The sequence below is a fragment of the Choloepus didactylus genome, chromosome 1 (genome assembly GCF_015220235.1).
Source record: "Choloepus didactylus isolate mChoDid1 chromosome 1, mChoDid1.pri, whole genome shotgun sequence".
NCBI classification, from domain to species: domain Eukaryota; kingdom Metazoa; phylum Chordata; class Mammalia; order Pilosa; family Megalonychidae; genus Choloepus; species Choloepus didactylus.
Genome location: NC_051307.1, coordinates 155,917,064 through 155,930,028, shown reverse-complemented (window position 1 = coordinate 155,930,028; position 12,965 = coordinate 155,917,064). Strand labels below are relative to the sequence as shown.

The 12,965-nt window shown below is 40.7% G+C and overlaps 1 protein-coding gene across 1 annotated transcript in view; it reads left to right on the top strand.

Moving 5' to 3' along the window:
* Window positions 1–1,842: 1,842 nt before the first annotated feature.
* Window positions 1,843–12,965, top strand: part of CLSTN2 (calsyntenin 2) — a 379,221-nt gene continuing 368,098 nt past the window's right edge. Inside the window, exons 1-2 of the mRNA XM_037825098.1 lie at window positions 1,843–1,855; window positions 2,055–2,177. Of these exons, the coding sequence (XP_037681026.1) occupies window positions 1,843–1,855; window positions 2,055–2,177 (136 nt within the window). The remainder of the gene's footprint in view (window positions 1,856–2,054; window positions 2,178–12,965) is intronic.

Sequence of the window (12,965 nt, the reverse complement as noted above, 5' to 3'; positions counted from 1 at the left end):
TTTGCCATGGCAATTGAAAAACTATGTTATATAGTTAACACACACATACTTATGTTTGTACTTTTGGGATATCATGAAGTGTGAATGAGTTTTAAAAATGGCTTTCCCAATTATTAAGTACTAATCATGTAGTCTTGGGAAAGTCATATCTGGTGATAAGAAGTTTCTTCTTCATCTTCATAATGATCACACCTACCTCCCAGGGTGGCTGTGGAGATCATTACATATGTGGTGACACATTTTAAACTGCAAAGCAGCATGTTAGGGTGTGTGGGTTGGCATCAGTTCACTTTTGATTATTCTAGCGCTCCCTCTAACCTGGTCTTTTGATTCTAAAGCACCTACTCTTCACCTAGACTTCTGTGAGGGTATGTAGGGGAATAAAATGAAAAAAAATTCAAGGAGCTTACAGTTGAGGGATCAGATTAATATTTTAGAAAGATCACTCAATATTGCATGGAGGATGGAATTGAGTGGGGCAAGATTTCATGCTGGGAGGCCAGTCAGGAGGATACTAGATAGAGATGGCAGGGCCAGGACCAAATCAGACTAGACGTGCCAGGAGAAGAATTGACAGAAATTGGATATTCACCAGATAAAATGCTGACATAGAAATATTACACAAATTTTGGATCAAGGCTCATTCCAATTCTCTACCTTTCATTATTACTTGTTGACAATAAGTATACACAATGTGTATTTTAAGTGTACTAATTAATCATTATGTAATATAATCATTCGCTGGTCAAATTATTGGAGTACAGTCTAGAGTGCTATATAATTTAGACCATTTAGATAAACACAGTTTTTAAATGATTACAACATATTCAAATGTTTGCTGGATATTTAAAGAAATATATATATAGATACACATGCATATACACACAGATACATATATGTATATATATGTACATGTACGTAATGCAGGTATATAAAATGCAGTAACCTAAGCCAACTTGGCGGGTGAAATCACTGCCCTCCCCACTACATGGGATCTGAAGCCCAGGGGTGTAAATCTCCCTGGCAATGCAGAATATGACTCCCGGGGAGAAATCTGGACCCAGCATCATGGGATGGAGAACATCTTCTTGACCAAAAGGGGGATGTGAAATGAAATGAAATAAAGTTTCAGTGGCTGAGAAATTCCAAATGGAGTCAAGAGGTCACTATATAGATAACTCTTTTCAGGTTTTAATGAATTGGAATAACTAGTAGTAAATACCTGAAACTATCAAACTACAACCCAGTAGCCTTGAATCTTGAAGACGATTGCATATCAATGTAGCTTACAAGGGGTGACAATGTGATTGTGAAAGCCTTGTGGATCTCACTTCCTTTATCCAGTGTATGGATGGATGAGTACAAAAAGAGGGGTAAAAAACTAAAGGAGAAATAGTGTGGGAGAGGGGAGATGATTTGGGTGTTCTTTTTTTACTCTTTTTTTTTAATTCTTATTTTCACTTTTTCTGGTACAAGGAAAATGTTCAAAAAATAGATCGGGGTGATGAATGAACAACTGCATGATGATAAAGTGAACAATTGATTGTATACTTGTGTGAATAAATCTTAATTTAAAAAAATGCAGTAACATCTCCCAATGATGGAAGAGAGATTAGGTTGAGATCAGAAATCCCAATTACAGTCATAATCTGCTAGTTGATTGATTATTACTTTAAGTCTGAATTAGTGATATCTATTAATGGATAATAGAAACTGAGAATTAAAGCTTTAAATCTATTTTTAATAACATCTATCTGCACTAGGCACCCAGAAACATAAATAATGGGATGTTGGTGAGAATAAAGACCAATGATATTTGAGTCTTGGTCTGCCCTTTTCCGTATGTTTGCCTTGGGTGAGTTGTTAAAGTCTGAACTTCTCTGAAGCTTCCCTGGGTGTCAAATGGATTCACATGGTCTAGGTCGCTCAGGAGGTTGTTGGATAAGAGCCTATGATTGGGCAAATATACAGTATTAATAATATTATCATGGGTTAGTTATGCAAATGATCTTAAAGTCAACGTTTTTGTTTGTTTGTTTTCCACTATTTTCTAGTCAACAAGCACAAGCCATGGATTGAGACCTCATATCATGGAGTCATCACTGAGAATAATGACACAGTCATTTTGGACCCACCCCTTGTAGCCCTGGATAAAGATGCACCAGTCCCTTTTGCAGGTAAGATGGCAGCTTAGTATGGTTGAGCTTGGCTTGCTTTGGAGACATGCCGGGAAACCTCCACGAAGCCCAGACTAGGGCTTTATAGCTATTGTTGCTACCCTGCACATCTTATAAATTGACTTGTGATGGTAAATCCGCATGCCTCTTCTTACCTTGGGGTGGACTCTGTATCCCCTTATATTTTTTCTCCTTGCTGTAGCATCCAATGCAAGACCCTAATTCTTCCTCTTCTGAGAGATAGTAAATTGCTGAAATAGTCCCTGGAGTTGGAGAAGGTGGACTGGTAAAGTTCTTAGGGGGATTTCTCCCTAGAAAGATGACTCATATGTAAGATATGAGAAAGTTTGTGACCCACTGTTCCTACTGCCCAGGGACTGTTGGGAGGCATGTAGCTTGGTGGGTTAGCAAGAGATAAGGGAAAGTGGTAGAGGGGGGAGGCCAAGAAAAATTGGCCAAGTGTAGGACAGGGCGCTGCTCTTGAGCTTATAAGTAGTGTTGCTTTTGGAGGAGGAATCAAAAGGCAAGGCCATTGTGCCCTTAGAAGTATGTGGCTGGAGAGCCTTCTTTCTGTCATAAAGTTGTCAAAAGTAACAAGTCACCAGCAAAATCAAAGCTTCAGTTTCATGAAGAAGAAAATGCTGGAGCAGGGAGAACTCACACCAGGGAAGTTGGAATCAGAGTCTCATCAGCCATCTGTTCACAAGTGCTTGTAATGGCATTTGGGGAATTTCCACGTGGGGGGTTACAATGACTAGTTGATGTTAAAGTTCCTTATTACATATGAGGGTCTTACAAAGTGTGGAGCAGATATATGTTGATCAGTGTGGTATGCTTTTCCATTCTGATAAACTATCTCTTTTGGACCAAAACTGGGTTATCATTGGGTATTGCTTAATTGCATTTCTATAAGGTGCATTCCATTATTCCATTGTCTCAAAAAGATCCTGCAGGACAAAAATTGTTTTTGTCTTTTGGAAAATTCTTTCTCCGAGAGGGGTCCCTCCTGGCAACACCCAATACCATAACATTTTATTTTACTTACAAAGAGTACCACTTCTTCCTCCTCTGACCTCCTGGAAGGGCCAGGTCCCAGGAGGGCTGCACGAAGAATATGTTGTGTGTTTCCGTGTATTGTGGCAAAGAGAAGGGGATTGTTGATGGAAGGGTAAGGAGGGATTGGACCAGGAATTTCTAAAGATGCTTGCATCATGAGTAATCTTGTTAACATTTGATAACTGTCAGGAGAAAGACAGGAAATTTAATGAAGGTTTTCCAGATTTCTAGAAGATTGCTTTATGATAGATGGGTGCCAGGCTGAGGTTTTCACCATGGTGAAGTCTATTTTTTCTGACAGGTTGTCTGCTGTATTATGAGCTACTTGGGCAGGAAAAAAAAAATAGCTCTTTTGCACTTCAAAGAGATAAGCTCTGTGAAGGCCCTTTTTTCATTACATACCATTATAAAGTAAGGAGCAAGGGGGTGGGTTAAATGGGTGAATTCAGCATTATGTGAAGATATACCCATAAGCATTCTTACAGAGCGTGGGGGAGATACTCTCAGCTCTCAGAAGAAAGTTTTATCTTTTGAGCAGACTGATAACCACCAAAGGTGTCTAACTATGACTCCCCATGGTGTTTAAAGTTGGAGTGTTTCCATACATCCTCTTACCACTCACTGAGATCCCAGCTCAACCAAACTGCCCTTGGATAGATATGTCAATACTATGCTGTCTTTTCCACAAAAGATGAGGCACTTTCCCTAAACCCTTTTTGCCAGCCTAGGAACACTCCAATCCCTCCGTTCTTTGGATTATTTAATATGGTTCTGGGTTTAATCAACAATCCTTAGCATCACTTTGGAAATAAGATTTTTAAACAATTACTAGCAAAAATGTTTGGGTCATGGAAATGTTTGGCTTGGTACACATAGGTGATTAAAATAGAGTCAACATTTAGCACATTGGGAGATTTGGCCTAAAAATCAGGATTCTGGTTGATCTGGATGGAATCGGATCTGAAATGCAGCAGAGCTACGTGGAGTATTCCACTTTAGATTGAGTGTGGGCTCACAGTTTCCTTCAGCTTCTTCACTCACAGCCTTTGTTCAAGGGCCCTCTGATTCACCTACTATTGTATGTGTGACCCCTCTGTAAATTGCAATTTAGGGAAAATCAGTGATGAATTAAATGGAAGTAAACAAATGCCATTAAGTCATTTCTGTTGGAGAGGCTAACACTTTAAAAGATGAGGATGTGTCAGATTATTCATTATCTCTGCCTCTAATGTAGCCTGTTCTCATCCAAGAGTGAAAAAGGAAACTGAAGTAGTTGAATGAGCTGTTCTATGGTAAAGTTATAAGCTCTTTAATGTACAGACCAGAATGGAAAATTTTTTTTTCAGGCAAATCTGATATTTGAAAATTTGGATTTACATAAGATTATTTAACTTCTTTGATTGTAGGGCTGAAGAGCAATTAATTGTTTAACCTGAAAATTCACCAAAGGATTTCCTTAGATCGTAGATTTAGAAAATGCACTTAAACTTGAATTTTTGTATTTTGACCACTGGATGTGTCCACAGGTTTGGTGAGAGCTAAATTGGCTTCCAAGCCAAGCTCCAAGTCATTATTTCTATCCAAAAACAATTTCTATATTCCTTCTGGTATTTGCAATGGTATTAAAAAAAAAAACCTAGTTTAATACATCAAAATATAATCTTCTAGCCTCTTAAGAGTAAAAAATAAAGGTGCTTTTTAGGTTGGTCAAGGCTATTTTTCTCAGTGTTATTTATGATCAGCTCTAAGGCAGGACACGGGTACCAGCCATCCATCCATGCTGCAGGTGTTTATTTTAAAACATTTATCTTAAAAAGAAAATTCTGAAGATTTATTTCAGATCCCTATCATTCTCATAAAATTGAAAAATTCATATCTGCCAGCTCCATCACTTCTAGAAGTCAACTGAAGGTTTTATTCCCCCCGCCCATCCCCTTATCATCTGCTCTTGTGTTGTGTGACAGTTTTTTTTCCCCTTCCCCAATGGCTTTTATTTCCAGTTCAGCCTATGAGTTGAGCTCTAAGTTCCATCCAAATCATTTTTGCTCTGTTTTGTTTCTTTTGCTTCTTTTTCCTTCCTTTTAAAACTTTTCTAGAAGAAATTTCTTGCACATAGATTCTGCTAAATATCATTAGAAATCAAATCTGATCTCAAATAGCTTACATTTAAATAAAAATCATGATTGCATTTTGTGCATAAATACAAAATTCAGGGATAAAAATAGCTTTCATTACCCGTCTTATGATTGTGACAAAAAGTGTTTATTATAGAAAATGTGAAAAATATAGCAAAGCACAAAGAAGACAGTACAACATATGTATTTTCCTACCCCTAGAAGGAGCCACTAACATTTTAGTGCATTTCCTTCCAGTCATTTTTCTATTCCTTTTTTTTTTTAAATTGGGCTTATACCTCATATTTAATACTATAACTTACTTTTTCTACTATACTAATAAATATATTCTGTTTTAGTAAATGTTTCTCTGCAACTGATTAAAAGGCTAATGATTTTCCACCTAATGTCCTATACTTTATCATTCTCTTATTGATGGGCAATTGGTCTATTTCCAATCATTTTGCAATATAAAACCTTCAAATGTAAGATTCTGTCTTTCAGATGGATTTCCAGGATTGGATCAATTAGTCAAAGGACATGAATATTTTAAAGTTTCTGAAACATGCTTAATTAATTTCCAGAAAAGTTGCATCTGTTTGGACTCCCATCCACCTCACAAAGTCCCTTCCCACATTCCCAGGTCCCCGTACAACTCTTTCTAATGGTATGACGTAGTGACGATATATGGAGTAGCTGATTAGAGTAGCTTCACTACCATCATCTGTAAAAGAATATAAGTGGCCCAGGGTTGTTGTTTTGAATAAATTGAAAGAATGGTTATGAGTCATTCTGCATGGATTCAGGATGTAGTCAAAGTTTCATAAACTTGAATTTTCTTTTCCAGACCCTCCTCCCTACCCATTTCATAGCTGAAATAATTCACCGAGAGGCTAAGCAATTTGCCCAGCATCCCAGAGCAGGCCAGCACTGGCTTCTGGGACTGGAGCCCAGGGCTTTTCACCAATTGCTCAGAATTCCCTTTCCCTGTGAAATTGTCTTTTGGTCTCTGCCCCACCTGACTAGAAAAGGTGCTGACTCTGAGTCATTGAAACCTCCCTCGGCCTCCAGTCAAGTCCATTAGACTTGATTCAATTCTCAACCCATTGTCTGAGCCCTGCAGACATGACCTTAGATTATCAGATATGGGAAAATCCTTGAATGATAATGAAAATCCTGTCCACTGCATGGCAAAAAAACACAAAAAGATAATGAAAGCAAGCTGGGCACACCATGAACTTACTAATTTCCACATAAACCCCACTGAGGCCTGTTAGGAAACTGTGGAGACTTAAATTTGAAGAGAATTAGATTGCTTTTCAGAGATAATAGAACTGCTCATTTGTCTACACTGGGCCAGTCTGGACTTTTATAAGGACAGGGCTGCAGAGAATGATCAGGCATAATTGGCTGACTTCTCAGGCTGGGTGACTCTCTGAAGGCTGCCCAGAAAATTGCCTGGGACATGATTTGGCCTGGTTTGATTAGCTGGTTACAGGGTTAGATGCAGCATGGGATGCCCTTCCCTCCATGATTGAATAGGTTTGTCCTCCCTGTCCACTCAGGGTCTGCATCTTTGTTTTTGGATCTGCCCATGGGCCTTATTCATGTCTCATACTCAGTAGATATCTGATGGTAGAGACCCTCCCAGAGGGCTTAGCATAGCCGTGATGGCTTATGGTGAGAGGGGAATGAGAGTTATGAACCGTCATATGCTTTGAGCTCAGCCCTTTTATTAGCTGTGTGATCTCAGATGAGTTGCTTAACTCCTCTACGGGACAGTTTCCTTATATTCAAAATCAGGGTAATCATAGTACTTTCCTCTAGGGTTAACGTGGGTTATATAAGATACTCATCAAAGTACCTACAGCCACATCTGGCAGCCAGTAGATGCCCAATACATCATAGCTGTATTGCAAAGGTAATAGTGATAGTAAATGCAATTCTTATCTCAATAATTTACAAGTGTTTTGTTCATTTGACATTGATTACAGTAATGTAATTATAGTCTATGGTAATGATGTCAAAGAAAGGATAAAAGGAAGTTTGGAGTTTGTCCTAAAGGTTTGATGTAAATGCTCACTTGTACCATCAAACCACATAACCTAGATTGTTTAATTATGTAATAGTTTGGGGATGATCAGTTAAATAACATAGGTGAAAGTGGTTTGTAAATTGTACAGCACTCTATAAATCATTAATTATTATCATTAGTTTTGAGTAGTTTGGGGACTAAATTCCTTACATTCTTTATGTAGTTTATCCTTGTGGAATGGTCTATGAGTTTTAAGATATTCTTTCAGACTATTACAAGCCATGTGCCCTTTCATTATAAACATGCACACGTATGCACACACACATACAAAATCACATCCGAGCTCACACCACCTCTGTGAATGGATAGGTCAGCTATTATGATTCTGTTGTACAAATAAGGAAATTGAGATTTAGAGAAATTAAGTAGACTGTTCAAGATTGCTTGGCTGATGGTAGATCAGTCCTATTACTCAACTCTTAATAGCCCCTCAGACTCCAAACCCTGCATTATTTCTCCTCTGTTAACTGTACAGTGTATGAGACAGATCTCATTGGCAGTAGAAGGTTTACATGGTACCCAGATGTAGTGTTAAATAATGCTGAATCCTATGCTAAGTCATTCCTTTTAAGTTATTTTTCAATCTTTCTGATTATGTCAAGGAGAAAAGTGTAGTTTGGGAGGTTCAAGATGTCTTCAACAACCCTCAAACACTTGCTAATCGCTCTTCTTGACAAAGCAGGAATGGGCTCTGTCTCAGAGCCTTCTGTGGGAAACATCATCAAGCTAGAATTTTAATAGCATTCTGTTGCATTTTATTTAGGTTGCTTTCTATTTGAGGCAAGTATCGTTGGGTTTTTACTTTCAGTCGTTATCTTTTTAAATAAATTCATTTGAGTTTTTTTTAAAACATCGCAATTGTGCCAGTTTGAGTGTATTGTGTCCCCCAAATGCCATTATCTTTGTGGTCTTGTGGGGCAGATGTTTTTGGTGCTGGTTAGATTTGCTTGGAATGTGCCCCACCCAGCTGTAGGTGCTAATTCTGATGAGATGTTCCCATGGAGGCATGGCCCTGCCCATTCGGGGCGGGCCTTGATCGGTGGAGCTATATAAATGTGCTGACTCAAAGAGAGGGAACTGAGTGCAGCTGGGAGCGATGTTTTGAAGAGAAGCAAGCTTGTTAGAGAGGAACGTCCTGGGAGAAAGCCGTTGTGAGGCCGGAGCTTTGGAGCAGATGCCAGCTGCCTTCCTAGCTAGCAGAGGTTTTCCGGACGCCATTGGCCATCCTCTGGTGAAGGTACCCGATTGCTGGGGTGCTACCTTGGATGCTTTGTGGCCTTAAGACTGTAACTGTGTAGTGAAATAAACCCCCATTTTATAAAAGCCTATCCATCTCTGGTGTTTTGCATTCTGCAGCATTAGCAAACTAGAACAGCAATTTAAATAAAGATATCGAGTAAATAAGTGTTTAGGTATAGCAATGGCATAAGCCATGAAAGAGGCATGTGACTGTACTGCATGGGACACCGTGGTGTAACCGCATGTGGGCCTCACTCCACCATCCAGATTCCTCAAGACCACCAGTACTGGATCCAGCTGTCCTCATCTGTCCTGTCCAAAGGCTCTCGGAGCTCTCCTCCTAAGAGAAGACGAGTCATATGTGTTAGGCTCACAGGAGATGTGCCTTTGCTTTCCCGGTTGGTTTGTTTAGGGGGTCGGTGCTGAGGGCCAGAAGGCAGAGTGTCCCCAGTGTCCCACCCAGCAATCTGAGCATCCACCTGGCCTCAGCCAGAGGCCGGTGCACAGCTATCCCTGCAGAGACTTGCGTTCTGACCTCCTCTGGAGTCTGAGCTACAGCATCGGGCCTCACAGTATTGGAGTCAAGAATGAGCAGGAAGCAGGAAGATTTGGATCAGCATCTATTCATTCTAGTACATGCGAAAATCACTACAAAGTATAAAGTAAAATTCACCCACACTCCCAAGACACTGCTAGACTCTATTCATATATAGATACATGTATTTTATTAATTGAGATCATAGTATATTTGGTTCTGTGCCTTTGTGTTTTCACTTATTACAGACGTTTTCCAAGCTGATTAAAACTTTTTCAAGAAGTTACTTAAGTGCCAGCATAATTATTCATCATCCTCATCATATACCATATTTTTTTTAAATCAGTTCCCTTTGGGTGGATATTTAGATTGCTTACAATATTTTTCAGTTGTTAACATAACACTGCAATGATCAATTTTGTTTAAAATGCCTTTCTTATACAAACATATGAGTCAAGATTTTATTTTTGTGGTTTAATTCAGAGATAGTGGGGGAAAACCAGGCGTGTTCTTCTTTCAGTGACAGATTGAGATTTCCTTGTTAAATATTTTTGATGATATGAGCTGTGACTGCCCAATTTTAGAGCAGATGGTGGGGTTCAGATTAGACAAAGGAAGTAAGAACTGGGCTCGCATCACCACACCTGTTTGCTGCTTGTAAAGGAGCACTAGATTCCATATCCTCAGGCTTCAGCCCTTCATAGCTGTGATGAATTCTTCACCCTCATTGCAGTGGTCTGATCTAAGGGGTTTCCAGTTGTAGGTAGGGTGTGGTTTCAGAACTCATAAGAGCAATAAGGAGTGTCTTTAAAGCTGGAAAAAATTGAGGCTTGAGGGGACAGCAATCAGTAAATAGGCCACAAGACCTGGCTAAGTTGATGTGTATGGTGCCTGGGGAGGATGACTAAAAAGAGTCCATTTGCAGGTCTACAGGAGCAGCCAAGCTTTTTGGGCCATGCCCATTGGCCTGATTTTATTGGTGCTGGAAGGATCTGCCAGGCAGCCTGGAAACCATGATGCATTTGCCACACTGGAATTAAAGTATACATTTGGCTCTCTTCCTTGGTTCTCTTTTTTCTGCCAGCTTGCAGCTTCCATCCTGGATGGTAATTGCTATGGGGTGGGGGCCATAGTTGGGGTCTTCTCTTGGCCATTCCACCAGGGGTACTAAATTCATTCTAATTTTTCCCTTTCTCATTTTTTTACTTCTTTCTCCTATCTACTGTTGGTTGACACTTTAGGAAGCAGATCTCAGCTCTGCTGGGGTGGATAGGGAACATTCATATAACCGCTGGGCCCCAAGAGTCTGGGGCACAAAGCCCTTGCCTTGCTGAGAAAAGAACAAAACTTTTCTTTGCCATGGAGCAGGTGGATGGCCCCTTTCTAGGGTGGAGATGCTCTGCTGAAGGGAGAATAAGGGGCTTCCCAGGCCCTCTGTTGCCCTGACATATGTCTTTCTGCTGTAACAAATACTTCCTTACTTCTAAATCTTTCTTCCCATTAATTATCTGTTCCTTCCCCACTAATAACTAGCTTTCATTATCTCTGAAGCTGTCTCTGTGCCCCTTGCCATTTGGCTTTTTGTTTTCGCTTCCCTGATGTTGAAGGCCATGTGTATTTGTTCTGTGTGCCAGCTCAGCCTTGGTAGCTTTAGGATGGTCTGTCTCATCTGAAATATTTCACTGTTCACTTCTCTTCTATTGAATTCTAAGCTTATTCCTAGAGGTCCAGTTCTTTCTGAACCCATCTCTCCGGATGGGAATTCAGGGGAGCCTGACTAGTGGGGGTTCTTTGGGATCAGCTGGAGAGCCTGTGAGTGTAGTCACACCAAGCTCTGCCTGCTGCTGAGTGGGCACAGCAGGTGCTGAGGGCGGGAAGGTTCAAGAGAAGCTAAAGGGGATGCTTCTCCGGGGGATGGGAAGGACGACAAGAGCAGGCAGTAGTCAGCCAAGGAGAAAGAAGAGAGTGAAGGTCCAGATCAATACGCACAGCAGGTGCTGGGCTTCATGATCTGACAGGTGGTAAGGGAGGCCAGCTGCCTTTATGAGGCCAGGGATGGGGCTGGCAGGGACTGTCGCTGCCACCCAGCAGTGACCCAGATGCAGACTACTGGACCTTTTCAGTGGGAGGACTCTGGCTAGGTCCTACTCTAGGTCAGACTAAATGTTTAAGGGAGAGTTCTGCATTGATAAGGTTGAAGAGGAAAGGAGATTCAGGGAGGCAAACCATTCTAGTTTGCCTGGGACTGCAGGGATTTCCAGGATGCAACATTTTCCATTTTAAAACAGGGATAGCCCTAGTTTGCCTTAAACTGAAGGGTTTCCTGGGATCTGGGACCTTCAGTGCAAAAACCATGGAAGTCCCAGAAAAACCAGGATGAATTAGTCACACTCACAGGGTAGGTGTGTGGAGTCCTGGGTTAAAACAGCTTTAGCACTGGCTCTAGAAATAGCTTGAGAGAAGACCTTGAACTTCAGTTTTTCTGGGATTCTTCGTTAATGAAGAGACTATACTAAAACAACATAAAAGTTGAAAAATGAAGTCAATAATAAGATCAATACTGCTGACAGTCCATAGGGTAATTGTGTAAATTAGAAACAAGTGCCCCTTCTTGCAGAGGGACACAGTCCCATGCCAGAGCACACAGTTGGGCAAGTGGAGAAAGGGCTGTACACTTGCTCCCTTGGTTGTACATCCTCATACAGAAATCATCTTACAACAGCACCAAAAAGTAGCTAATATTTAAAATTGGGTGTTTGCTACATACTAGACCATACTACTTAATTTTGACCACAATCATCTGAAATAGGCATTTATATTATCCCTATTTTATAGAAGGAGAAACTGTAGCTAAGCCAGATTATATAACTTGTGCAGAACACAGTAGTGATGATGAAGTTGTAATTCCAACCCATATGTATCAGCTAAGTATTGCTGTGTAACAACCACCTTAAAACTTAGGAGCATACAGCCATTAATTATTCCTCATGAGTCTATTTGTTGACTCAAGCAGCGCTGCTTATTTGAGGAAGGCTCAGCTGACCCTACCTGGGCTTGTTTATGTGTCTTAGGCAACTGGTGGGTAGGCTGTAGGTTAGCTGGTCTAGGTGGACTCTGCTCCCTACATGCCTTTCTCATATTTTTCCAGCAGGCTATCTCAAGCATGTCAGCAGGCTAGCCTGGGCATGTCCTCATGGTGACTGCAGAGAAGCAATAAAAAGAACAAAAATGTGCAAACATTTTGTAAGCAGCCCAGAGTCGATGTAGAGGTGGGTTACCACAAGGCATGGAGGGGCAGCAAGTTGGGGCCATTTATGCAATCATTCAGTCATAGCCTGCCCTTAGGGCACAACTGTTCACATCCCTTCCACAAGCAAAATATGCTCACTCCCATCCCAGTCGTATCTAATTATGGCATCTGACTCAAAGCCCAAGATTTTGGGATGCTCATCAAGACTGGATGGAGCTACTCAGATGCAGCTCCTCTTGACCAGAGATATATCAACTAAAAAATATGTTATCTTCTCCCACAAACACAACAGGGACAGGAAAGTCTCAACAAAATGCCCCCATTCACAAAGGGAAAGAATGAGAGGCACACAGCAGTCAGTGCTGATACCCTGCTGAGGAAATATTGCCAGGTTCTCCCATTCTGAGGGTGATTCTACTCTCTAGAAGGCATTTTTCTCTACTGCACCCCATTAATCACTGTTCTTTTTTGCCAAATATTTACTTTTGCTCCAGCCCAG